This window comes from Schistocerca serialis, unplaced genomic scaffold (assembly GCF_023864345.2).
Source record: "Schistocerca serialis cubense isolate TAMUIC-IGC-003099 unplaced genomic scaffold, iqSchSeri2.2 HiC_scaffold_849, whole genome shotgun sequence".
NCBI lineage: Eukaryota > Metazoa > Arthropoda > Insecta > Orthoptera > Acrididae > Schistocerca > Schistocerca serialis.
The window spans coordinates 12,082,630-12,108,907 of NW_026048462.1; the positions used below are offsets into that span (position 1 = coordinate 12,082,630).

Sequence of the window (26,278 nt, forward strand, 5' to 3'; positions counted from 1 at the left end):
CATGAAATGATCGTCATGTCAGAGCTATCGCAGGTGTCAGTGCAGAATTCGAGCATAGGGCGGTTTTGATGTACCCGAAAGAATCATTCTCACAAGGTAGCTGATGTCGACGTTTATCGGAAGCTAAGAAGCCCAATAAAGCATCTTCCCTGACAATCACATGCTGAATGGCTGTATTTTTAAGCATACCTCTATACAGACTCACAAGACGAAAAAGTATCGCTATAAACGCTTTGAGGTCTACCTGCATATGTGGATGACGAAGCCGTCGTCGACTCCCCTGTCCAGCATGCTCTGGACGGCCTCCCTCGTGCAGACGGACAGCCCCAGGACGTTGACGTCCAGTGTGTGCCTCCACTCGGCTGTCTGTCCATCTGGGAACACAGGATGCTGTCGTCATCAGTCAGCAATAAAGCGAAGGACGAGGACTGCAGTGAAACCCTGTGTACCGACACATCATTCGAAATGCTTATGCTGTTAAAGTTAGTGATCCTGTATACAATGAAGCTACTCAGAACAGCCACTATTTTAAATGTAGTGACAGAGCATCGCCGTTTAAGCCGATTCTGTAATCCTCGTCACAAGAAGTCGAGTGCAAACTGTTGTATCTACATCTTCACAGCCACTTTATGTCACCAGTATTATCAATTTGAGACGCTGAAGACGGGTCCAACCTGTAGAAGTCGGAGGGTGTCACATCTGCACTGTGCGAAGTGTAAGAGATCTTGATACAGTCTAAGAAGGTGCCAGATTAGCTGCCAAAGATTCGTGCGGTTTGGCATTACCACTGTGAATTTGAACCGCTTCCGTGTTCTTTTGTAATCTCTTCGTGGTAGTGACGGCTTTATGCTTGTAAAAGGTGAACGTGTCCCTCGCTATTTACGAACAGCGGCATTACAGAAAATCAATAACTGCGTCCTTATCATTCCAAAATAGTAATTATGAATTTTTTTGCCGATGGCTACCTCTTACATTTGTTTAGTATTCGGAAGGTGATGCGTCGCATGTACCTGGACCTTTCTCATTCTGGATTATATACAGGGCGGTCGGATGCAGTCTGAAAATCTTTTGAGGGTCTCGCAGTGTAGGCTGAGTTGAGAAATAGTTGTTAAGAAAAGAACTCGATACGTTCAGAAATAGTAAGCACTGAAGGTCCTTGAGCGCACAAATTCAAGCGGCCCGCTAGATGCAGCTAGTATCAGTTATTATAGCATGGAAGGCAACATACGAGACTACTCAGCCTTCGGCTCTGGTTCGATCCTTACTGCCTTCCCGTGTCCAATTATTGTGTCGCTCTCTTGCTCGGTATTCGGGAAACAAACGATCATGTTTGGCGACACTGTCTCTGGCGGGCCTCTTGAATTTGCGTGCTCAAGTTGCAACGGCCTGATTTCCTTTTGTCTTTTACTCGGACACGTTGCAACGTATCGAATTAATTCTCAGCACAACTTACCCTGCAACAGCATTACGTGCTATTCGGACTGTTTAGCACAACCCTGTATATTCACGTTTCGTCAAAGGCCAGTAGATGGGATGCAAACATGTCTTTATTGGCTTCCAACACTTGCAACCTTCTCTTTATCGGTCTCAATCCAATATGTTCACACTTTCCGATATTACAAATTTTTTTTCACTCTACGTAATGCTTTTGGAACGCAGACCATGTTTTTAGAAAGCTCTCAGGTTCTTAATCCATTGTATGCGTAAATAGACTCGTCGCCTCGCTGAGGATTTGTGTCAATGATTTTAGTTTAAAGCGTCCCACTTTTGACACTATGAAACAGTACGTAACACTGTAATTCCTTTACTATCAAAAAATTTTATTTCATTATATTTCATTAATCTCATATTTTATTTTTCAATTTTAGTATTGCGTTAATATTTTGAAGGAATCATCATAAATCATTTGTAGCTGATATTTTATCAGAAATGTGCCTAAAATCCAACATCCAATAAATTTATGAATTTAAACTACAAAGAACACAGCTAAAACAAAACAAGTCGCCTCTAGTGAGAAGATCGTAAAATATTTCAATCGTACTGTGCGAATGGAACCTGCTGCCTAATCGAAAAAGACTCAACTTAAACAAAAATTAATGAAACTAGTTCTGTAGGTTAAAAATAGCTATAATACCAAAGGTATACATAATTGCTTCGTTACAAAGTGGTAAATACTAACAATATTGATGAAGGAAGTTAATGCAAGTCGCATCACAGAGGTGCTCTGCTAGTACACAACCTGACACATCCAGGTCTTTCACCTGCCTTGGTCCACTGTCTAGTAGATGAACGTTCGTTTGTCTCGCTATTTACAAACTGCGTTTGAGAATCAAGGTGGCTGTGCCAAACTTATACTAATGAATGCGGCAGGGAATTATTCCATTGTATAACCCTGGTTAAAAATAGATAAAAGTAGGAGGGTAGATGAACAAGCATTAGCTCGCCCTCTCGGATCAATCCAACAAGTAAAACTGCATTAATTTGGTATGTAGTGTCTCTCTCTCTCTCTCTCTATTTGTTTAGTCGATTCCCACTCTCCATGACCCCATGAACTAGAGCATGTCGATTTCTTCAGTCCTGCATTTTCTCCTGCAGAAGTTCCGAAACCATTACTGATGTGACGCCATCGATTCATCTCATCCTTGCCCGCCCTCTTCTTCTGCCTCCGATCTTGCCCAGCATTACCGTCTTTTCTATCGAATGGTGTCTTCTCGTAATGTCCCTAAAGCAGGTCTGTTTTTTTGCTTCTTTATTATACCGTTTAAGCAGCAGTCTGGGTTTTTATTTACTGTATTCATACTCTTTTCAATCCATGGAACTCTTAAGAATTTTCTTCCAATACCACAATTCCACGCCGTTCAGCCTTTCTTGCGATTCAGGTCTTACATCCGTATATCACAACTGACTATACAGATTTTTGTTGTAAGGTTACGTCTCTACTCCTTAAAACACTGACCGTGTTGTAATTCCCCTCTCCTCAAAGCGGTAACGGTCTCTTGATTTCGTAGCTGCATTCAACATCACAGAAATTACCTCCATTTTTGCTCCTCCCGTATGCCATGAAGTGATACGTGCAGTTGCATAATTTTCGTTTTCTTGACGCTCTAACTCAGATCAGCCTCTGTACTTCCTCCTTTCACCTTAAGTAAGAGGATGTTTAACTGTCTTCCACCTTCTGCAACCGGCCGGCCGAAGTGGCCGTACGGTTCTATGCGCTACAGTCTGGAGCCGCGTGACCGCCACGATCGCAGGTTCAAATCCTGCCTCGGGCATGGATGTGTATGATGTCCTTAGGTTAGTTAGGTTTAAGTAGTTCTAAGTTCTAGGGGACTGATGACCACAGCAGTTTAGTCTCATAGTGCTCAGAGCCAAGCCTTCAGCAACCAGTATGCTGTCATCTGCATTTGTAAGATATCTATCTCAGCTATTTGAATTCCAGTTTATTCTTCATCTATCCCAGCATTCCTCATAGCGTCCACTGTTGAGCCAACTGACTTTGATCCTTTCCCGTCGCAAGGTTGAACTCACCTTGGTAGAGTTACAGGCATGTAAAGTCGGAGCGGGGACGGATGGAGAATCATTCTGCGGGGGGGGGGGGGGGGGGGGGGGGGTTACTATCGCAAATAGGGTGACTGACGTTTGATATGGGCTGATAGCTATGCCCGATACCTGGGACCGAGATTCATACCAACCACTCCTTAAGAAGGTGCGTATTAACACGTTAACGTTAAAGGCCGGCAGTGTCAATAAGCACCATTCACGTACGTAAGCAATTGACAACAATAACTAAAATCTTACGTCACATTTTAATTATTTCATCTGCCTTATTCTTTACTATGTCATATTCATTTGTTTAGGAATGACTGTACTAATATGAAAGGCAAGAACATAGGAATGCAAAAGCGAATTTTAGATAAATCCTCAAGCATTTCTAATTCCCTGCAGTAGTTATTCCCTAATTCTAGTCGCAAATTCTAGCTGCAAAGGCATCGTGCTACGCAGTTCCCTTTTGTTTGGTGAAAACAATTTTTGGTTTCTTTTCTGTATCCGTGCGACGTTGGGCAGATTTGATGGTCATAGACGAGGGGCGTTCAATAGGTAACGCAGCGTTTCTTTTCTGAAAGTAGGTTGGTTCTATTCAGGATTCTATTAAACCTTATTATTCCCCACTCTTTGGGCACAAATCACAATTTTTCAACATTATTTCCGTTCAATGTGAAGGCCTCGCACCACCTCGCTGGGCTCGCTGGGAGAGGCAGTATGCTGACATGGTACGACTCTACTGGACGACATCGGAGGCATTGGACCCAACAAATGTCGGGAGGTGCGAGATCCTGGCCGTACGGTGGCTGAGGAGGAACAGCCCAACGAAGTTCTGTACTCTCGGGTGCGCATACTTGTGTGAGGGCTTAGATTGTCTTGGAGAAGGAGCAGTTTGTTTGCATTTTTGTGGCGACGAGCACACTGAATTCATTCAGTTTCCTGAAGGTAACAGAACACAGTTCAAAGTTGATCGTTGCCCCGTGAAGTAGGGCAGCAAACAGAATAACCCCTTGAGAATCCCAAATGGTCGTCGCCATGACTTTATCGTCTGAGGATGCGGCTTTGAATTTCTTCTTCACAGGAGATGTGGTGTGGCGTGACTCCATGGACTGCTGCTGTATTTCCGGCTCGAAGTGATGAACCCGTGTTTCATCGCCTTTGTGGTTGTTCTTACAAGTAATTGCCTCGATCAACCTCTTGACGGGCAAGTAATTCCACGCAGATGGTTCTTCGTAGTTATTTTATGGTCTTCTGTCAGTCGGCAAGGAACCCACATCTTTCAGTACTCCAATTCAAGAACGACTGCGTATTTTATTGCGATCCGTCGATCAGCTCGAATGAGAGTGGCTACTCGTTGCAACAGATGAAGCGTGACAGCTGTGTGCGGCCGCCCAGACCGCGGGAGATCGCAAGGTTTCGCGACCTTATTTGCGATGACAAAGCCTCATCCTACGAATAATCTTACTTTCGTTCAGCGCCAGGTCTTCGTAGACATTTTGCAATCTATTACGAATACCTGTGAGTCTCTGGTTTTCCGACGAAGGAAACTCAACAACAACTCTCTGCTTGCAACGCACCACTTGTTACAGACGCCATTTTGAATTCTACGTATGGCGCCGCCAGATGTTGAAACTTCATAAAACTAGAGGGGTGAAGCGGAAATATTCCACCATGTCCCACAGGAAATTCCGCATTTTGCCAGCCGGAATTGGATGAGATAACGAAGTGTTGCATTACTTGTTGAACGCCCCTTTTATGTATCCTAAAGTTGAAGCCACTGAGTGGTGGGAAAGTAGATTTGATGGAGTCGTCCATCTTTAGTACAAAATATAAGAGACTAGCGATGCACTGGTTGAAGTAAGCGAAGACGAAAATACGAACATAATGGGTGCACGTGAGGATGGCAATTTGGCTGACTTTATCAGTGCTTTCCTTTGTTGTAAGAAGGCCAATATTTGTTCTGTCTCACGGCGAAATAGCTAGCCAAATGCAAACCAGTATTATTGCGGGTCCTATTTCACATGCTATCGTCTGTCCACTTAGTCTTGTTTCTTGAGAGCCACAGTTCTGTTAGGAATTTTTTGACTTAATTCTATACGTTTCGTGCCTTTTGCAACTGCTGCCATAGTCGGCGATCTACCACTGTTCAGCGTTGCAGCGAACAGCCGGTCAGTGCGCGACTAACAGGTGAGCGGGTATTTCTTTATCTTTGTGGTGTGCTGTCAATATATACCACACGTGAAGATAACAGTCTACGTACATACGCACTGACACAAAACTTTTCTCTCCCGCCTATCATGTGAATTACAGGAAAGCAATCGGTACGAAACGCAAAGCGTGCACATTAGACGTAATGCGAGATCTCTATTCGCCTCTGCTCCCTGCCTGTCACACCCTCCCCCCTCCCGCCCCCGTGGCGGTCTTTGTGCTCCTCCCTCCGCACTGCACGCTCGCCTCTGCTCACGGAACGAGAAAGAGGGAACACATTTTAGTTGTACACTCTGCAACTGACATCACTTAATTCTGGTTGACGTATTTAATTTTGGAGTTATAGTTCAAAATAATTTAGACTGTAAATCTTTCACTTCTGTTGTACTCACTTGTTTCCCATATCTGGCTCTGTCTCAAATACGTATTTACATCAAAAAGAGCTATAATTATGTGTGGTATGTGAAAATAAGACGTCAAGGACTAATGACCGCCTGTAAATAGAAGATGGGGCGCTTTCCTGCTTGTTTCTTCGTCACTACTTCTACAGGGTTATCACAAAGTCCCATTAACCCCTATGTATTGCAGGGAAACTACATTGTTCTCTTTTTCTTGTAGGCAGTCACATATATCTAAATCATGGCTGATGTGCGCACTTGCACCATCTAGGAAAGGATCGTGATGAGCATGTGTGTTCACGAACGACCTCATACAGCAAAATCAATAAGAAATATTCGTCTAGATTTCAATGCAATGTTTCATAAATATTCCCTACCAAACCTAACAATTTTACGGTGTGAGAAAAACCAATTTCATCTCAATGTATAAAACATGAGATGCGATCAGGAAGACTATAAATACTAATGCAAAATTATATGAAGGATGCAGTGTCTGTCGAACATTCGCTAAAAGAAGTCCATTCGTAAGCGGTCATTGGAATTGGGAGTTCCATACTCTACATAACAAAATCATATGAGGAATGATTACAAGCTAAAGGCATTCAAACCTTCGTTTGCAAAGGAAATGAATGGTAACGACACCCGAAAAGTCATTGGGCTTGTGTGGGGGTGAATGCTTGATGACTTAGCAACTATTCCTTCAAGGCACAAATTGTTTTTCTCGGACAAGTGTGTAATATATCGCAGTGCAAGAGCCAGAAACGTTTCTGGAGTAATGAAGACCAATATTTTTATGACGAACTTGACCACAACCCACAATATGTCATGACATTGGCTGCAATGTCTGTAACCCACTTGGTTGCTCCATATTTCTTCAACGGTTCTGTGAATCACACTGCGTATCTCACCATGTTACGCGATTTGTTTATTCCGTATTTGCAAGATCGGGGACTGCACGGTCGTATGTGGTTCCAGCAGGATATGGCACCAGTCCATTCTGTTATCGCCATTAGAGAAAGCTTCAATGATACATTTCATTACAAACGGACTGGATGTCGTTCTGTCCATTCGCGTGTACCTTTGGATTGGCCGCTTCGAAGTCCTGATCTGTCATCCTGTGTGCAATAAGTTTTATGGGGTTCATTAAGCCGAAGGTTTCTGTCACACGTTGCGAGACAGATGAATTCTGTTCGACGTACGTTTACTGCCATCATGCCAGCAATTTGGAGAATTTCACATCTTACATGCTGAGAATATACGAACATGCCATAGGGGGAATGGGACTTTGTGATCACTCATGGTCTTCCGAGTAATCCAAGCTTCAAAATTATAAGCTGATTGACGGCTCAGCTTTTTTTTTTTCTTTTTTTTTTTTTGTCATCAGTCTACTGACTGGTTTGATCCGGCCCGCCACGAATTCCTTTCCTGTGCTAACCTCTTCATCTCAGAGTAGCACTTGCAACCTACGTCCTCAATTATTTGCTTCACGTATTCCAATCTCTGTCTTCCTCTACAGTTTTTGCCCTCTACAGCTCCCTCTAGTACCATGGAAGTCATTCCCTCATGTCTTAGCAGATGTCCTATCATCCTGTCCCTTCTCCTTATCAGTATTTTCCACATATTCCTTTCCTCTCGGATTCTGCGTAGAACCTCCTCATTCCTTACCTTATCAGTCCATCTAATTTTCAACATTCATCTATAGCACCACATCTCTAATGCTTCGATTCTCTTCTGTTCCGGTTTTCCCACAGTCCATGTTTCACTACCATACAATGCTGTACTCCAGACATACATCCTCAGAAATTTCTTCCTCAAATTAATGCCGGTATTTGATATTAGTAGACTTCTCTTGGCCAGAAATGCCTTTTTTGCCATAGCGAGTCTGCTTTTGATGTCCTCCTTGCTCCGTCCGTCACTGGTTATTTTACTGCCTAGGTAGCAGATTTCCTTAACTTCATTGACTTCGTGACCATCAATCCTGATGTTAAGTTTCTCACTGTTCTCATTTCTACTACTTCTCATTGCCTTCGTCTTTCTCCGATTTACTCTCAAACCATACTGTGTACTCATTAGACTGTTCATTCCGTTCAGCAGATCATTTAATTCTTCTTCACTTTCACTCAGGATAGCAATGTCATCAGCGAATCGTATCATTGATATCCTTTCACCTTGTATTTTAATTCCACTCCTGAACCTTTCTTTTATTTCCATCATTGCTTCCTCGATGTACAGATTGAAGAGTAGGGGCGAAAGGCTACAACCTTGTCTTACACCCTTCTTAATACGAGCACTTCGTTCTTGATCGTCCACTCTTATTATTTCCTCTTGGTTGTTGTACATATTGTATATGACCCGTCCCTCCCTATAGCTTACCCCTACTTTTTTCAGAATCTCGAACAGCTTGCACCATTTTATATTGTCGAACGCTTTTTCCAGGTCGACAAATCCTATGAAAGTATCTTGATTTTTCGTTAGCCTTACTTCCATTATTAGACGTAACGTCAGAATTGATCTCTCGTCCCTTTACTTTTCCTAAAGCGAAACTGATCGTCACCTAGCACATTCTCAATTTTCTTTTCCTTTCTTCTGTATATTATTCTTGTAAGCAGCTTCGATGCATGAGCTGTTAGGCTGATTGTGCGATAATTCTCGCACTTGTCAGCTCTTGCCGTCTTCGGAATTGTGTGGATGATGCTTTTCCGAAAGTCAGATGGTATGTCGCCAGACTCATATATTGCCCCCAGGGGGTCCACAACTCTTTTGTGGATACGTGCGTGGCGAGCACGGGGCCCCGAGCCATTGCAGCCTTCTTTCGCTCCCGGGCTGCATTTCCTTTCCCTTCCCCTCCTTTCCCCTCCATACCCCTTTCCCCTCGCCCTCTCCTCTCCCTCTATTGGTGTCCTTGCTTATGTTGGCCCCCGCTATCCTCCTGGTTCTGTTCGTTTTACACTCCGGCTTTGTTGCGTAATAATCTCCTCCTTTTGGCATTCCTTGGTCCCCCTCCGGGGTTTGACCTCCATTCCAAAATTTCTCTTCCATAGTGTGAGCCATTTGGGGAAGAGCACCTTACCTAGTGTCTCCGACGTGTGCCCTCCTCGTACATTCCACCTTTTCTTTTACGTCGTTGTCTGATGCTAGGGTGCATAGCCAGCACGGTAGCCAGCCCGTGTGGTGGGGTCGCTATGTACCCGTTTGGTTGAGCCCCCTGAACACGCAGGGATCACACTTCTGATACCTGAGCTGTGACCTCCTCATGCATGCCTTGGAGTGGTTGCTCGTCATCCTGGAGCATCGGAACTCCCGGCAATGGCCGCCGTGCCAGACGGCCCTTGCTGTGGCTGGGTGGCGCCCGTGAGGAGAGCCCCTGATCGGAGTGGGTGGTATCAGGGCCGACGCTATGCAGATGAAACGCATACGGGTCCAAAACTCTGGCCGCTCTTCTGCGGCCGTCTCTCTGCGTGGTACTGATTCCTCAAGTGCTGCTTCTCTTGCCCCTTCGGCCTTCCCTTCCGTGGCTACCCCCTGGTTGGAGGGTCAGGCCCGTCGTCTAGGGGCAAAACCTTTCCCCCGTTATCTAGTTTGCACCAGGACTGATGGAGATACTTTCACCAGTGTCAAACCTTTAATCTTTGTGGAACACATTGAAGACAAGTTCGGCGAAGTGGACTCCCTGAGCAAGATGCGGTCGGGTTCGTTACTGATAAAAACTGCTTCAGCTGCCCAATCTGAGGCCCTTCGTGCCTGTACCCATCTTGGCACAATTCCCGTGTCCATTACCCCTCACCAGTCTCTAAATATGGTACAAGGTGTGATTTTTCACAGAGACCTCATCCTTCAAACTGATGAGGAACTTCAGGACAATCTCGAACGGCGGGGTGTTCACTTTGTTCGGCGTGTTCAGAAGGGTCCTACAGATAATCGTATTGATACTGGTGCCTTTATCCTGGCCTTTGAAGGGGATACCCTTCCTGAGAAAGTTAAGATTATGGTCTATCGCTGTGATGTGATGATACATCCCACCTCCTATGCGGTGTTTTAAGTGCTTGCGTTTTGGCCACATGTCTTCTCGCTGTACCCAGGACCCTCTCTGTGGTGACTGTGGACGTCCACTCCATGAGGGGAGTCCCTGTGTTCCCCCTCCTGTATGTGTAAATTGTCATGGTAGTCATTCTCCACGTTCAGCAGATTGCCCAGTCTATAAGAAAGAAAAAAAGATACAGGAGTATAAGTCTCTTGATCGTTTAAGCTACACAGAGGCCCGTAAGAAATATGCACGATTGCACCCTGTGTCCATGACATCTAGTTACGCCTTGGTTACATCTTCATCCCTTCCTCCCCCTTCCTTACCCCCATCCCGGACCCCTCTCCTTCCCCCCTCCCCTGCGGCTCCCACACCTTCTCCTCTGGGCGCTGCTCCCCCTCCCCAGCCGGAGAAGTGTCCCACTCCTTCGGCGTCTGCCGGTCAAGGGCGCCTCTCCCGGGATGCCCCTTCCCGGCACCTTCCAGGCCAAAGGTCTGCTGCAGCGCGGCGACCGCGAGAGCCGCGGTCTATCGGCCCCCAGGTCGCCCGGTCTCTTTCTGTTCCTGATCTTGCTGCAGCTGGCTCTATTATGCCACACAGCCCTCCTCGATCTCAGCCTGAAAAGAAGAAGAAACGTAAGTCCCGGGACAAAGAGCCTCTGGTGTCACCGGAGGCCCCTTCCCCGGCTTCACAACCGGATTCTGACCTGTCGTTTATAGATGTCGCCCCCTCCTTGTCGGTGACGGGTGGGGACCCGGCGGTATGACTGGATTTAGCGTGTTCAGCCCTCATTTAAACCATCGTTCTGTGGTTCTCCAATGGAATTGTAATGGCTACTATCGTCACCTTCCGGAATTGAAATCCCTTCTTTCGTCCTACTCAGCAGCTTGTGTGGTTCTCCAGGAATCTCATTTTACTGATGCTCACTCACCGACCCTCCGTGGGTTCCGTGTTTTCTGTCGAAATCGGGTCGGACCCTTGCGGGCTTCTGGTGGCGTTTGTACGTTGGTCCGTACAGACATTGCTAGCACGTGGATTCCTCTCCAAACTACATTGGAAGCAGTTGCTGTTAGGGTCCACTTAGACTCTGCAGTCACAGTATGCAATCTTTATCTCCCTCCTGACAGGACTCTTACACCTGCTGCCTTAACCACCCTTCTTCAGCAACTTCCTCCTCCCTTCCTCCTCCTTGGGGATTTTAATGCTCATCATCCTTTGTGGGGCAGTGCCTTTCCATCTAGACGAGGTCTTCCTATAGACCAATTTATTGCAGACCACGACCTGTGCCTTCTTAATGATGGCTCCCCTACTCATTTCAGTGCTGGTCATGGTACCTTTTCTGCCATTGATCTTTCTCTTTCTTCTCCCTCTCTCCTCCCTTCATTACACAGGTCGCCACACGACGACCTTTGTGATAGTGACCATTTCCCGTTGATTATCACGCTCCCTTCCCACTCCCCGATGGACAGGTTATCTCGTTGGTCTTTCCACCGCGCCGATTGGCCTCTATATACTGCACAGGTCGAGTTTTCTCCCTCTTTGTCGGGTTGTATTGATGACGTTCTACGTGACGTGTCTGACGCGATTGTTCGCGCTGCTAACCTTGCTGTCCCGCGCTCATCTGGACAATTTCGTCGTCGGCAAGTCCCGTGGTGGAGTACGGCCATTGCCATTGCCATCCGTGATCGCCGTCGAGCTTTGCAACACTTTAAGAGGCACCCATCTGTAGCCAGCCTTTCTACCTTTAAGCGCCTTCGCGCTAAAGCCCGTTATTTAATCAAACAGAGCAAGCGGATATGTTGGGAACGATTCGTTTCTTCCCTTGGTTCCACTGTCCCTCTGTCACGGGTATGGGCTACACTTCGCTCTCTCCAAGGTTGCCATCGGCAGTCCACCCTCCCAGGCCTTCACCTCCCAGATGGCATTTGTACGGACCCATTAGTTCTCGCAGAACATCTTGCGACCCATTTTGCAGTGGCATCAGCGTCGGCCTCCTATCCAGCTGCTTTCCTTCATCAAAAACAGCAGGCTGAAGCTGTCACCTTCTGTTTCACCACTTGTGAGTCAGAATCTTACAACGAACCTTTCACTGAATGGGAATTTCTGTCTGCTCTATCTTCTTCTCATGATACGGCCCCTGGCCCAGATTCCATTCATAACCAGCTGCTTCAACATCTCAGTGCTCCACAACGGCACCATCTTCTTCGGGTGTTTAACCGTATCTGGCTCCAGGGTGACTTCCCTTCTCAGTGGAGGGATAGCATTGTGGTTCCTGTCCTTAAGCCTGGTCAGAACCCCCTATCTGTTGACAGCTATCGGCCAATTAGTTTGACCAGTGTTGGTTGTAAGTTACTTGAACGGCTGGTAGCCCGTCGGCTCACTTGGGTCCTCGAATCTCGGGATCTATTGTCCCCTTACCAGTGTGGCTTTCGAGAGGGACGATCCCCAATCGATCATTTGCTTCGCTTGGAATCCGCAGTTCGGCAGGCTTTTTCCCAGCGCCGCCATTTGGTTGCAGTGTTTTTTGACCTTCGCAAGGCCTATGACACGGCCTGGCGCCATCACATCTTACAAACCCTTCATCAGTGGGGTCTTCGGGGCCCACTCCCGATTTTTATCCACCAGTTCCTGATCCATCGGTCATTCAGAGTTCGAGTTGGTACTGCTTTTAGTTCTCCACGGACCCAGGAGACGGGCATCCCACAGGGTTCTGTCTTGAGTGTCCTTCTTTTCCTCATTGCTATCGATGGACTTGTGGCCTCTGTCGGTCCCTTGGTCGCCCCTGCCCTGTATGTGGATGATTTCTGCATTTGGGTTAGTTCCTCCTCGATGCCATCTGCAGAACGGCAGCTCCAGGTGGCTATACGGCGTGCCTCTGCATGGACCCTCTCACACGGGTTTCAATTCTCTCCTTTAAAATCGCGGGTGGTCCACTTCTGTCGCCGTACTACGATCCACCCTGATCCAGAGCTCTATCTTGCTGCACAAAGATTGCCTGTGGTTCCACAGTTTCGTTTCCTAGGTCTTCTTTTCGACAACAAGCTCACTTGGCTGCCCCATATCAGACTCCTGAAGGTAGGATGTTTCCGTAAACTCAATGTCCTTCGCTTCCTTGCCCACTCCTCTTGGGGTGCGGACCATTCCATCCTCCTCCGTCTTTATCGTGCTCTAGTTCTGTCACGTTTGGACTATGGTTGTCAAGTTTATGGTTCAGCTGCTCCTTCCACACTGCACGTGCTGGATCCAGTCCACCATCGTGGTATCCGTTTGGCCACTGGTGCCTTCCCTACTAGCCCTGTTGATAGTCTCCTGGTTGAAGCTGGGATCCCCCCCCTTTCTGTTCGGCGGTCCCAGCTTCTGGTGTCTTATGCCCTTACTATCCGTTCTTCTCCCGCTCATCCTTCCTATTCTATCCTATTCCCAGGCCATGGACGTCGCCCGCCTGACTCCCGCCCTCGGGCGGGTTTACCGGTTGGGCTGCGCCTTGCGTCTCTTAACCGTGATTTTCGGCTTCCTTCTTTGTCCTATCTTCCTCGCTCCCTCCCCTCCACCCCTCCTTGGTTAGTTCCTCGGCCTCGAATTCGGATGGATCTCCGCCGCGGTCCGAAAGATTCCATCCCCCCGGTCATGTTCCGTTCCTTTTTCCGCCAAATTTTATGGGAGTTTCGGGATGCTGTTGTTTTTTACACTGATGGCTCTAAATCTGCTGATCATGTTGGGTATGCCTTCACGTCCTTTGTTGGAACGGAAAATCATCTACTGCCACCCTCATGTGGGGTGTTTACTGCGGAATTGATGGCAATTTCCCAGGCCCTTACCTTTATTAAACAATCCCAACACAACCGCGTTTTGTTATGTACGGACTCGATGAGTGGCCTTCTTGCTATTGACCGGTGTTTTTCGCGCCATCCCTTGGTCTCTGCCATCCATGACCATCTCGCTGATCTTCACCGTGCTGCTTGTTCCATTGACTTCCTATGGGTCCCGGGCCATGTGGGTATCCCAGGTAATGAGCTCGCTGATCGTTTGGCTGGGGGAGCAGTTACTTACCCCCCGTTTTCTGTAACCCCTCCTGCAGCGGATTTACGGCTTCACATCAAATCCCACTTTGCACAGTCATGGGCCAATTCTTGGGAGGCTACTCCACTGTCTAATAAACTTCGTGCCATTAAGGTGAATCCAGGCCCATGGCGTTCTTCCTTTAGCCTCTCCCGCAAGGACTTGACCACACTGTGTCGTCTCCGCATTGACCATACCAGGCTGACCCATGGTTTCCTTTTGCGTGATGAGCCACCCCCGCTATGTGGTTGTGGAGCCTTCCAGTCAGTGGCCCACATTTTGGTTGAATGCCCCCTTCTTTTGGCTCTGCGTGCTAAGTACAGACTCCCCCACACTTTACCTTTGATGTTGGCTGACGATTCCCGGATGGTCTCTCTGGTTCTAGGTTTCCTCCGGGAGAGTGGTTTTTATTGTCAGTTTTAAAGTTTTTAATCTCCCTCTGGTGTTGGGGCAGGGCGGTGAGTGTTTGGGTGTCTCCCACTGTAGGCAGTGTTCGGAGATTCCCGATTCACCTCCCTGACTGGAATCCTCTTTTCTGCCCCTTTTACTCTGTTTTTACCCTTTCTTTTTAAGGCTTGGTTAGTTTTTCTATTCCCATACGTACTTTCTGCATTATAGCAGTTGTACCTTTTAAGTCACAGGTGGTCTTGCCTATGCTGCTTCAGCATAGTGTTGGGTTCGTTCTCTTGCCAACTTCCCTCATTTGCTTTTACTAAAGACAACGTGACTGCCCTTTTAACGTTTCCCCTTTTTCCGTTTTATTTTTCTGACTATACTGAGATGTCCCGTTAGCAGAATGGGGTCTATTTGAAACAAGGGACTAATGACCTTGCTGTCTGGTCGCTTTAACCTCAAACAACCAACCAACCAACCAGACTCATATATTCTACACACCAACGTGAATAGTCGTTTTGTGGCCACTTCCCCCAATGATTTTAGAAATTCTGATGGAATATTATCTATCCTTTCTGCCTTATTTGACCGTAAGTCCTCCAAAGCTCTTTTAAATTCCGATTGTAATACTGCATCCCCTATCTCTTCTAAATCGACTCCTGTTTCTTCTTCTATCACATCAGAAAAATCTTCACCCTCATAGAGGCTTTCAATGTATTCTTTCCACCTATCTGCTCTCTCCTCTGCATTTAACAGTGGAATTCCAGTTGCACCCTTAATGTTACCACCGTTGCTTTTAATGTCACCAAAGGTTGTTTTGACTTTCCTGTATGCTGAGTCTGCCCTTCCGACAATCATATCTTTCTCGATGTCTTCACATTTTTCCTGCAGCCATTTCTTCTTAGCTTCCCTGCACTTCCTATTTATTTCATTCCTCAGTGACTTGTATTTCTGTATTCCTGATTTTCCTGGAACATGTTTGTACTTCCTCCTTTCATCAATCAACTGAAGTATTTCTTCTTTTACCCATGGTTTCTTCGCAGCTACCTTCTCTGTACCTATGTTTTCCTTCCCAACTTCTGTGATGGCCCTTTTTAGAGATGTCCATTCCTCTTCAATTGCACTGCCTACTGCGCTATTCCTTATTGCTGTATCTATAGCGTTAGACAACTTCAAACGTATCTCGTCATTCCTTAGTACTTCCGTATCCCACTTCTTTGCGTATTGATTCTTCCTGACTAATGTCTTGAACTTCAGCCTACCCTTCATCACTACTATATTGTGATCTGAGTCTATATCTGCTCCTGGGTACGCCTTACAATCCAGTATCTGATTTCGGAATCTCTGTCTGACCATGGTGTAATCTAATTGAAATCTTATCGTATCTTCCGGCCTTTTCCAAGTATACCTCCTCCTCTTGTGATTCTTGAACAGGGTATTCGCTATTACTAGCTGAAACTTGTTACAGAACTCAATTAGTCTGTCTCCTCTTTCATTCCTTGTCCCAAGTCCATTTTCTCCTGTAACCTTTTCTTCTACTCCTTCTCCTACAACTGCATTCCAGTCGCCCATGACTGTTAGATTTTCGTCCCCCTTTACATACTGCATTACCCTTTCAATATCCTCATACACTTTCTCTATCTGTTCATCTTCAGCTTGCGACGTCGGCATGTATACCTGAACTATCGTTGTCGGTGTTGGTCTACTGTCGATTCTGATTAGAACAACCCGGTCACAGAACTGTTCACAGTAACACACCCTCTGCCCTACCTTCCTATTCATAACGAATCCTACACCTGTTATACCATTTTCTGCTGCTGTTGGTATTACCCGATGCTCATCTGACCAGAAATCCTTGTCTTCCTTCCACTTCACTTCACTGACCCCTGCTATATCTAGATTGAGCATTTACCTTTTCAGATTTTCTGGTTTCCCTACCACGTTCAAGCTTCTGACATTCCACGCCCCGACTCGTAGAACGTTATCCTTTCGTTGATTATTCAATCTTTTTCTCATGGTAACCTCCCCCTTGACAGTCCCCTCCCGGAGATCCGAATGGGGGACTATTCCGGAATCTTTTGCCAATGGAGAGATCATCATGACACTTCTTGAATTACAGGCCACATGTCCTGTGGATACACGTTACGTGTCTTTAATGCAGTGGTTTCCATTGCCTTCTGCATCCTCACGTCGTTGATCATTGCTGATTCTTCCGCCTTTAGGGGGAATTTCCCACCCCTAGGACAAGAAAGTGCCCTGAACCTCTATCCGCTCCTCCGCACTCTTCGACAAGGCCGTTGGCAGAATGAGGCTGACTTCTTATGCCGGAAGTCTTCGGCCGCCAATGCTGATTATTTATCAAAATTTAGGCAGTGGCGGGGATCGAACCCGGGACCGTAGACGTTTTGATTATGAATCAAAGACGCTACCCCTAGAGCATGAAACGAATTTTTTCAACGAATTATTAATATAAAAGATTTTTCTTCACTTGCGAAGATTTCCAATCACAAAGTAACCATAACATTTTTCCTCACGTACGCTTAAAAATAATATTTGACCGGGGAAAACATCTGAAAACCTATCACGAGCTTCTAGAATCCATTGCACGGAGAGTCGCCGCTCATTTGTTTTCCAAATGTGGACCAACAGACTTTTAAGTAATTGATCATTATGTTTTGGCTCATCAGTGTGTATAAAATAATAAGATTTTACCAATTGTTGGGAAGGCTTCGAGGAAAGCAATAGCTATCTGAGATCAGAGATAATAAAGCCGAATGGCAGTTTATTCTAGCCATAGTAACGCTATATTAATCTGTGTCGTCTACCAGGATAACTGTCTAGGCCTGTACAGCACACGCCTTGGAGACTCATTCAAACCCCAGACAGGTCAGCCCAATGTTGCGCCGCTACTGCCGCTGTTCATCAACGGACGACAGCCTTCAGTGACATGAAATGTATTCGCAGTTGCGATTATGGGCAACCATCAGCTGTGTAATGGAATGATTGTAACTGTCGTTGTACGGATATTACTACAGATCAGAACGATACAGAGTAGCAGATGGACGTTTTCTGAAGCTAATTCCACAGATTCGAATACTGTAATACGCTGATATCTCTCTCATACCGCAGCACTACAGTTACTGTAATTGTCAGCCTGTGTCCCAGTTCGAGGTAGTTCCTGCTTATACGTATATAGGACGAAATTAGGCCTCCCTCGTGTGTGTGTGTGTGTGTGTGTGTGTGTGTGTGTGTGTGTGTGTGTGTGTGTGTGTGTGTGTGTGTGTTTGTGTGTGTGTGTGTGCTAAGAGATTCTTCCTGTTTATTTTTCGTTCAAATTCCATTAGCTGTGAACAACAGCTACGTGTCCTATCTCTAGTCTCAACAACTGGTTTATGTCGCAGTGTGTTTGCTATTTCAATATGGCACTGCCTTATCTGCCCGACTGTGAACGCCTAATACTATTAGTTTTCTTTGGCTACGTAGTCTAAAGCTGGGCTCATGATAGGGCTTACCGCCACACACTGTCTTTGCTATTTCATCATGGAACTGCCTCATCTGCCATCTTGGAACGTCGTAGACGGCTGGTTTGCTTTCAGCATTTTCCCAGAGTAGCGTATGATTCTTTTCTTTGTTGTACCTGCTGCCTCTTTTCCTCTTTCATTGACTAGGCGTATCAAACTTAGTGAACTGAACAATGCTTTATCGAAAATTGTGTCAATATTATGTGACAGCTTTACTTCTTATGCTACACGCAATTTGTAAAGCAAAAATGAGTAGTGGCTTCTGTGAAGGTGCGCTAGGGCGATCGTACTGGCGCCATTTCTGCTCGCGTTCTATCGATTCTGGCCCTCGTCGTATCATCCTTGCTTTGTTAAGTGTTACCTCTGGAGCTTTGAAGTAAGGAGTGGTGTATGGAAGTCACATCTGGACGGGTGTGTCTGAGTAGCTGGCGTACTGACGAATGCAGAGAGTTGAAACCGTTGACCGTTGGTTCGTAGGTCTTAAATTAAGTCCTGTTAAATTCAAGTCCTGTTGTGGGGTTAGCCCACAGTTGTGCTAGTAGATGCGCGGACTCAGTCCTGCCGCCCGTTTATTTCATCAATTATTTCTAATCGGTGTGTGTGAATCTCTAAGGAACCAAACCGCTTATGTCATCGCCCCCTAGACTTAAACTCTACTTAAACTAACTTTAGCTAAGAACAACACACTCACCCATGCCCGAGGGAGGTCTCGAACCGCCGGTGGGAGGGGCCACGCACTCCGTGACATGACGCCTCACACCGCGCGGCCAATCCACGCGCCTTTGTAATCGGGCCATGACTGTGTTGCACCGTTGACATGTTCTTATACTACCACTTGTAATTTTAAGTATAGTACAAATGTCATTATGCAATGCGATATTACTTTAAAAACCTCAGTTATCTGTATTAATTTAGCAAGATTCTTGGTAACTGTTAGTTGGCTTACGATAGAATGACTATTAAATAAAAATGTTTTTTGAGGGGAATGATAGATGACTCACGAAGTTGGTCCACCTGATCCTTGCTCTGGGTCTCAAACATATGACACGATATAAACAAGACATCCAGCCGTGGTCAGAGAGAAACAGTAAGCGTACAAGAAGCCTTTTCAGCACCGGCTCTGTGCGTAATTTACCACCTGTTCGTATAAACTATAAATCTCTTTCCAGATCCTTTGCAGCATCATGATGTCTCAAAGTTCTTACTTGAACGGAGACGAACTGTGGCTCACTTACTTGTTGAAAGGTTTTCTCTGCAAATGCCGGCGCTGTTGGTAAGAACATCGACCCCTCCTAAATTCTCTTTGATCCATTTGAAGGCCCGTAGAACATTCTCCTCGCAGCTGACGTCACATTGCAATGGATAGAGCATACCCGGAGCGTCCTTCAGTTCTCGAGCCTGCAAGATATAAACGACAGATTTGTGGAATCTGCACGCGACAGAAGAAAAAAAAATCATTAGGCGATAGATCAAGTTTGCCATTTAACGAATTCTACACAAGTGAGTGCCGTAATTACATGAAGAAAGAAGCTGTTGCCACTAAGGATGATAATATTCATGTTTCCCCAGAACCTGGGAATTCGTGAACACAGGTAGCCTCACTTAACTTGATCATGTATGTGAAGAAACCTAACATAGTCATTCAGTGTTAAGCTTTCGCCACAAACTAATCGAATTAAAGCACCAAGCAAGTAACAACCAAAAACTTACATTTTCAGAATTCTTCAAAGAACTTATAGCAAATCAGTATGAGAAATAAACAATTTTTAGGACTTCAGTTGGTGTTCGGCTCGTTGTTGTAATTTACTCAGTGCACCAAAATCTAAAAAACCACCTCTTCAACTGTCAGTAACCACAATTCAGATAGGATACCGTCTACGTCAGGTGCGCCGTTCTATTGGAGGCCACATGGCCAGCTATTAACCTATTGTGAAAATCTTCCGCATTAGACTAGAACTGTTGGGAAGTAGGGCTGATGTGATTTGCGCTGTTAGATAGTTCGGTACCCAGTTTCTTTGAAGCCGACGTCGTAACATAATGTTGACCATTCTGCCGTTGCCTCAGCTAAATGTGGTTGATAATTGTCATGGTGAAGAAGGAATATTAAAGTGTGTACCAATTGTTGTTCCTGTCGGGCAATCTGAGCAGCGCGTTATTCAACGAAACATGGATTTATGGAGTTCTTGCGATGTAGCAAGTCATCTTAGGACGACCTGCACTATATAATTTGCAGTTTTTTCTCCAAGCAGCCCTCGCAACGGGCAAGAAAGTATTCATGGAATCGGTACATATCAAGAGTCCGCCGACTTGTTTCATATTGTATGATCTGTCAGAAAGGAGGTAACATAGATGTTAGCCCGGATTTTTCTGTGGGTCCCAGACAGAAGCGGCTCATATTTATCTTTGCAAAGTACACAGCTTCTGCAAGGATGCCTCATGTCATCGAGCCACCTGTGAACAACTATTTGCCAGGCTTTCCAAAAGCAGTATCATTTGGACATTGTTGAGTCTCAAGTCGCTCGTATATATCGCTGCTTTTCTGACTTCATTATCTTGTACTGAATAACGAATGCGAACTGGAATATCTATTGCTTGACATCAAATTACCCCAGTTTAGGTATATTCATATTAGATATATGTATACCACGAACGTACAGTACAAGACTATGTAAAGCCCGAGCATGTTGCTATGAACTGGAGCCAAGTGGACTGTCCAAAGCAGAAACTTTGTCACTTCGGTACAGGGCTTACCTGAAGAATCCACGAGCTACGGAGACTCGTACAGTTACCCCAGTGTCCTCCAAAGACCAGAAGCGGCCAAGAGGGAAGAGAGGGCATGTGGAACACATTTTGTTGAGTGTGACTCGAAATTCCCAAAGATCTCCCGATAAAAATTCGTAATCTGAAAACCCAATAACTGAAACCGATGTAATATCAAATAGGGGACGTGAGGTTCTTGAAGTGTTAGTTGTCATCTGCCGGAGCGAGAGCTTCAAATAACTCTCACATAACACTAGACACGCCGTTCACCAGTAAAGGGAATATGCATCGCAAAGTTGGGACAGAAACTCTCCTCGTGGTTGGGCGAGCAAAATTATTAGGTTAGGCGAAATTCAAATAAAACGTAACTGCTGGTACACCCAGACGAAAGTAACTAGCGGTGGTCCAGTTAGCCTGGTAACAGCATGCTTGAACATGATGCCAGAATTAGAAGCGCCGGTCGTAAAGTCATTCAACATAGCATAAATTGAATTACACGGATGTAGCTCAAATATACATTAGGAGAAAGGGGCTACTTTCATGCAGCTAATACAAACCAGGAAATTTTCACTTACATTATCGACAGTAAGAACAAACAATCTTGTAAACTAATATTAAATCCGTCATCAGATAACTGCTCCGAAAAACGAGTTTCAAAACAATCGCGTGAGAGAAACACTTTAGCCCTGCTGACAACAAGAAAAGTAGAAGTTGTTGAATCCGCCGACAAAGAGAGAGTGATTGGCGAACATGGTTAGCGATGTTGGTCACCAAGAGAAAACATTTATAAAGAAATCAAGGGGATCGTTGGCAAATATTGGAACTGATAGACAGTTCTACCTAAAAGACGCAATAGAGCCCTTACTCCAAATTCCAAAATCATAGACGAGTTGTGGCTGATGTTCAGACTTACTATAGATCTCTGTGTAGGTAATAAAAAGACAAGGATGCCCTGTTTTGGTTAAACAGTAAGACTACATTTTGAAATTGGTGCAAATTAAATTTTGTTACACTCTTGCTAAGGAACAAATACCGTATCTCTTACTACTGTCTCTGACTCAATTGCTCTCGCACTGTTTTGCATGATACAGCCGTAGGTCTTCTCAATAGTAGAGAGTTCTCGACAAAGGTTACAGTATACTGATCACGTAAACTTTACCGATTAAGATGTTTCGGTTTGGAGGGAAATAATCGACTCAGTAATTCAAGTTGTAGTAATTGCACAGGTCACTCTTGTTTTCACATCATGCACGGGCTCTTGACGTAAATGCTGAATATACTACTGGCCATTAAAATTGCTACACCAAGAAGAAATGCAGATGATAAACGGGTATTCATTGGACAAATATATTATACTAGAACTGACATGTCATTACATTTTCACGCAATTTGGGTACGTAGATCCTGAGAAATCAGTACCCAGAACAACCACCTCTGGCCGTAAGAACGCCCGTGATACGCCTGGACATTGAGTCAAACAGAACTTGGATGGCGTGTACAGGTACAGCTGCCTCTGCAGCTACAACACGATATCACAGTTCATCAAGAGTAGTGACTGGCGTATTGTGACGAGCCAGTTGCTCGACCACCTTTGAACAGACGTTTTCAATTGGCGAGAGATCTGGAGAATGTGCTGGCCTGGGCAGCAGTCGAACATTTTCAGTATCCAGAGAGGCCCGTACAGAACCTGCAACATGCGGTCGTGCATTATCCCGCTCAAATGTAGGGTTTCGCAGGGATCGAATGAAGGGAAGAGCCACGAAGAGTATCGATTTAATTAATTATACAATCGATATTATGGAGTGAGGGAGTAATTCCAAGACATCCACAGTTGCGGGTTTATCAGGTATCCAGTACTTCGTTCATATCAAACAAGGGAATAGTGGGGTACACCACACACTCTGCCTACTTCTTCCTGAATGTATTAATGTCTTTGTTCCATCTGCTACAGGCTTCCATAGCAGCGGAAGTGTGAGAACAAAGGTACGTAGCCACTAACAGAGTTTCATCTGCGTGAGTGTTGAGGGGAACAGGTGCGTTTGGAAGGGAGGAAGTGTGGGGAGGATATCTTGGTGTGTGTATTTGCATACGTTGGTACACACAGACAGGAAGTATTCTCTTGAGAGAGAGAGAAGGACGGGAAGTGAGCCTGGTATCTATCTGGGACGGACGCCACTACCAGATTCTTTGTCTGTGGAGCATTATCGCGATCTCGCAGCTGGGGCAGTCCCTGGCCAGTGGCGAGCGCTGTGCAGTGTGGTCAGTCTGGCAGTCAGTGAGATGATCAACAGTTTAGTTTCGCCAGATATGTTCAGGGCGATCTGTGACAGAGTAATTACATGTGGTTAGTGTTCGATGACAGCATTCGTTGCATGATTGGAATAAAGAAGCACCACAATAATTTAAAATTTCCATACTGCATCGTCAACCACAAATATTGAATAAACAATATTCCACACATTGCCTTGTCCAGCAGAAATTGTTTAAACAATATTTCATATGGAGCAATCGATATCTCGCCAATTAGCTAATCAACTGAGTTATTTCCTACTAATTTCTAGTTTGGGGAGGGGAGGGAGAGTGAGGGAGGTGTGGCTAGAACATTCCCCAGATGGCATGGATTTAACCAGTTAATAAATTTAATTAGTCAATTAATTTGACATGAAATGTGAGTTTCTATGGGCGAAGAGAATTCGTAGACGGGTAGAGAAAGAGGCAGATGAGGGGGATGTTGAGGGGTTTTTCTCAGGAGGGCAGAGTATCCTCAGGGGATCATAAATGAACCCCAAGGATGTCATAAATCAATTTAAAGAACAATATGTTAAGGCGAGGTGGAGGGGGTGGCGTTACATGAAAAATCTCTTAGCAGTATAATATGTTAACGTCATAAATCAATCAACTGCCACAATTTAATTATGTTGCATATCAATTTGGTATCGAAATAGAACCAGAACCAAGGCTGCCGTATTACTGCTGTAACCTGTAACATCACCTGTTCACGCGCAGTATACTTCCTTCTGGTGTTTCACGTGGGTCTTTTCTATGAACACTCCAAATTTTACGTTGAATGTTGACACATTTGTTCCCTCCCTAGTTACAAGTCCACTCGAGTGTGCAGCACACGGTTATTATATGACGGAATGTTCAAGCAAATACTCTCCTGAAGTGTTAAATTGATTCCAAGATCAATGATTCAGGCTGTGGGAAAATCAATTTTGTATAATATCCTTTTTTCCGGGAGTTCTGAACCTATAAGGTATGCCGATCTATGAAGTGTAGAAACTGTGATAGAACTATAGATTTGTAGGTGGGTCGTGAGTCGCGACCGGCGACTGGATATTTCAGTGAGTAGAGTATTTACCAGTTAGGGGAAAGGATCTTGGTTCGAGTCCTAGTCTGGTACAAAGGGCGTTTCAGATCATCACGTATTCTGTTGCAGACTAAAATTCTTTTTGGACGTCAGGAAGACACTGCAAAAGTCGTTAGCCTCCCTGAAATTGAACGCTGAAACTGCTTGGGGGTGGGGGGAGGGAGGCGAGATGGACGGCTGCTATATCCTATCCATGAGGTTCAGAAGTGCATGCATGCGTGTTTGAAAGGACAGTGTATCGTCCTTCTTATCACGACAGGCACTGCACTATCGAGCCGGCCGTGGTGGCCGAGCAGTTCTAGGCGTTTCAGTCCGGAACCGCGCGACTGCTACGGTCGCAAGTTCCAATCCTACCTCGGGCATGGATGTGTGTGATGTCCTTAGGTTAGTTAGGTTTAAGTAGTTCTAAGTTCTAGGAGACTGATGACCTCAGATGTTAAGTCCCATAGTGCTCAGAGCCATTTGAACCATCCTTACAGGCTTAAGTAGTTCTACGTTCTAGGGGACTAATGACCTCAGACGTTAAGTCCCATAGTGCTTAGAGCCATTTGAACCAACTGCACTATCGAATTTATTTGGCAACGCTGGACAGCGACTTTCAGTTAAACTTTCCTCCCCTGTACGGGAATTACACAATGTGTGTACGAGTACAGGTTGTGTTGCAGGAAAGACGACATATGGAAGTTTAGGTCCGGCCATGAGTCGTTCACGGATAGCGAAAGTGGTAAACGTGAATGCTCATATAAAGTTGGAAGTCCAGGTTTGAATCTCGGGTGGGCACAAATTTTCACTGTCGTCATTCACTTAAGCTGATGGTTCTTCGCATTCGCTAATGTGAATAAATTTTATGTATTTCATAACGGCTGTAGTCACCACAATGCCAGGCATGCATGCATGTCCGAAAGCACATTGCATCGTTCTTCTTAACAACAGAGGCACTGCAGTATCATAAAACTGGAAAGGAAGGTACCCATCTAGGCTGAGGCACAAATTTCTTGTCACACTCAATAGCTACAATCCTGTGCTGACAGATCGAAACTTTCATCGGAATCAAGAACCGAAAATTCAACTCTTCTATGCTTGCACTGCTGCTCTTTGCATTGATTGCAGGAACAGTGTACAATACCATAGCTAGGACAGGTAAAGTGGGATATAAAAAATTACTTGTCCTTATTATGATCAGTTTTATATTGGCCAATCAGGCAGAGGGGTAGCAATTTTGCTGGCAGAACATGAAATCAACAGGTGGTCGCAGAATGATTACCCCACATTCGCTGAACATGTACTGAGAAGACCCCAGCTACCAGTTATTGTCCCATTTTACTTAGCAGACTAAGGCCAGAAACTCAGTGTATTGGAAGGCCTGGAAATCAACATACATCTGGCCCACAATTATAATTTAATATCAAATGATGAAAGACCGCTCGATACTTCTCCTCCTCTAAACTTCTCTTAATCCTTTCAGTTTTCCATTCCATCTAACGCTGCCTAGTTTATTAACATTCTTCCAGTTTCCTGTATTTACTTTTATTTCATTGTAATCATGTAAGTACTTCATAAATTCTATTGTTATAGTTGTCTAATTTATCTTTTACTCTGTTTCTGTCTCACTTTTCGTACGTAATACCTCCTCAAGCTACTTTTCGTTAGTCTTGTTAAATACCAATTTTATTGGGGTTGTTAATTTGATGTAAATTGTATATACGCAGTCTGAAGCGACGAATGGAAGTTTGTACGTGCGTCTCTCCACTGTTCGAGTTTAGAGGCTGTGCCAAGTGGGCTGAGAAGTGAATGGGAGGTTGGTTGAGGATGGAGACTTGCTAGGGTAGGCCCTGCAGTTGTGCAAAGCCACTCCGCCCGTGCGGTGTAGTGGTTAGCACGTCTGCCTAACTAGCAGGACACTCGCGTTTGAATCCCGGCCTTGGTACAAATTTTCGTCCGTTACGTCTGTCTCCATACATACACAATAGATGTTTCAGACTTGAAAAAATTGTTTTGGAACGAT

The 26,278-nt window shown here is 45.2% G+C and overlaps 1 protein-coding gene across 1 annotated transcript in view; it reads right to left on the bottom strand.

Annotated features, from left to right (window-relative positions):
- Positions 1-240: 240 nt before the first annotated feature.
- The window catches only part of LOC126452318 (dehydrogenase/reductase SDR family member 11-like), a 39,992-nt gene continuing 13,954 nt past the window's right edge, over positions 241-26,278 (bottom strand). The window contains exons 3-4 of the mRNA XM_050091061.1: positions 19,379-19,534; positions 241-374 (exon numbers count right to left, since the gene is read on the bottom strand). Coding sequence (XP_049947018.1) covers positions 241-374; positions 19,379-19,534 — 290 coding nt within the window. The remainder of the gene's footprint in view (positions 375-19,378; positions 19,535-26,278) is intronic.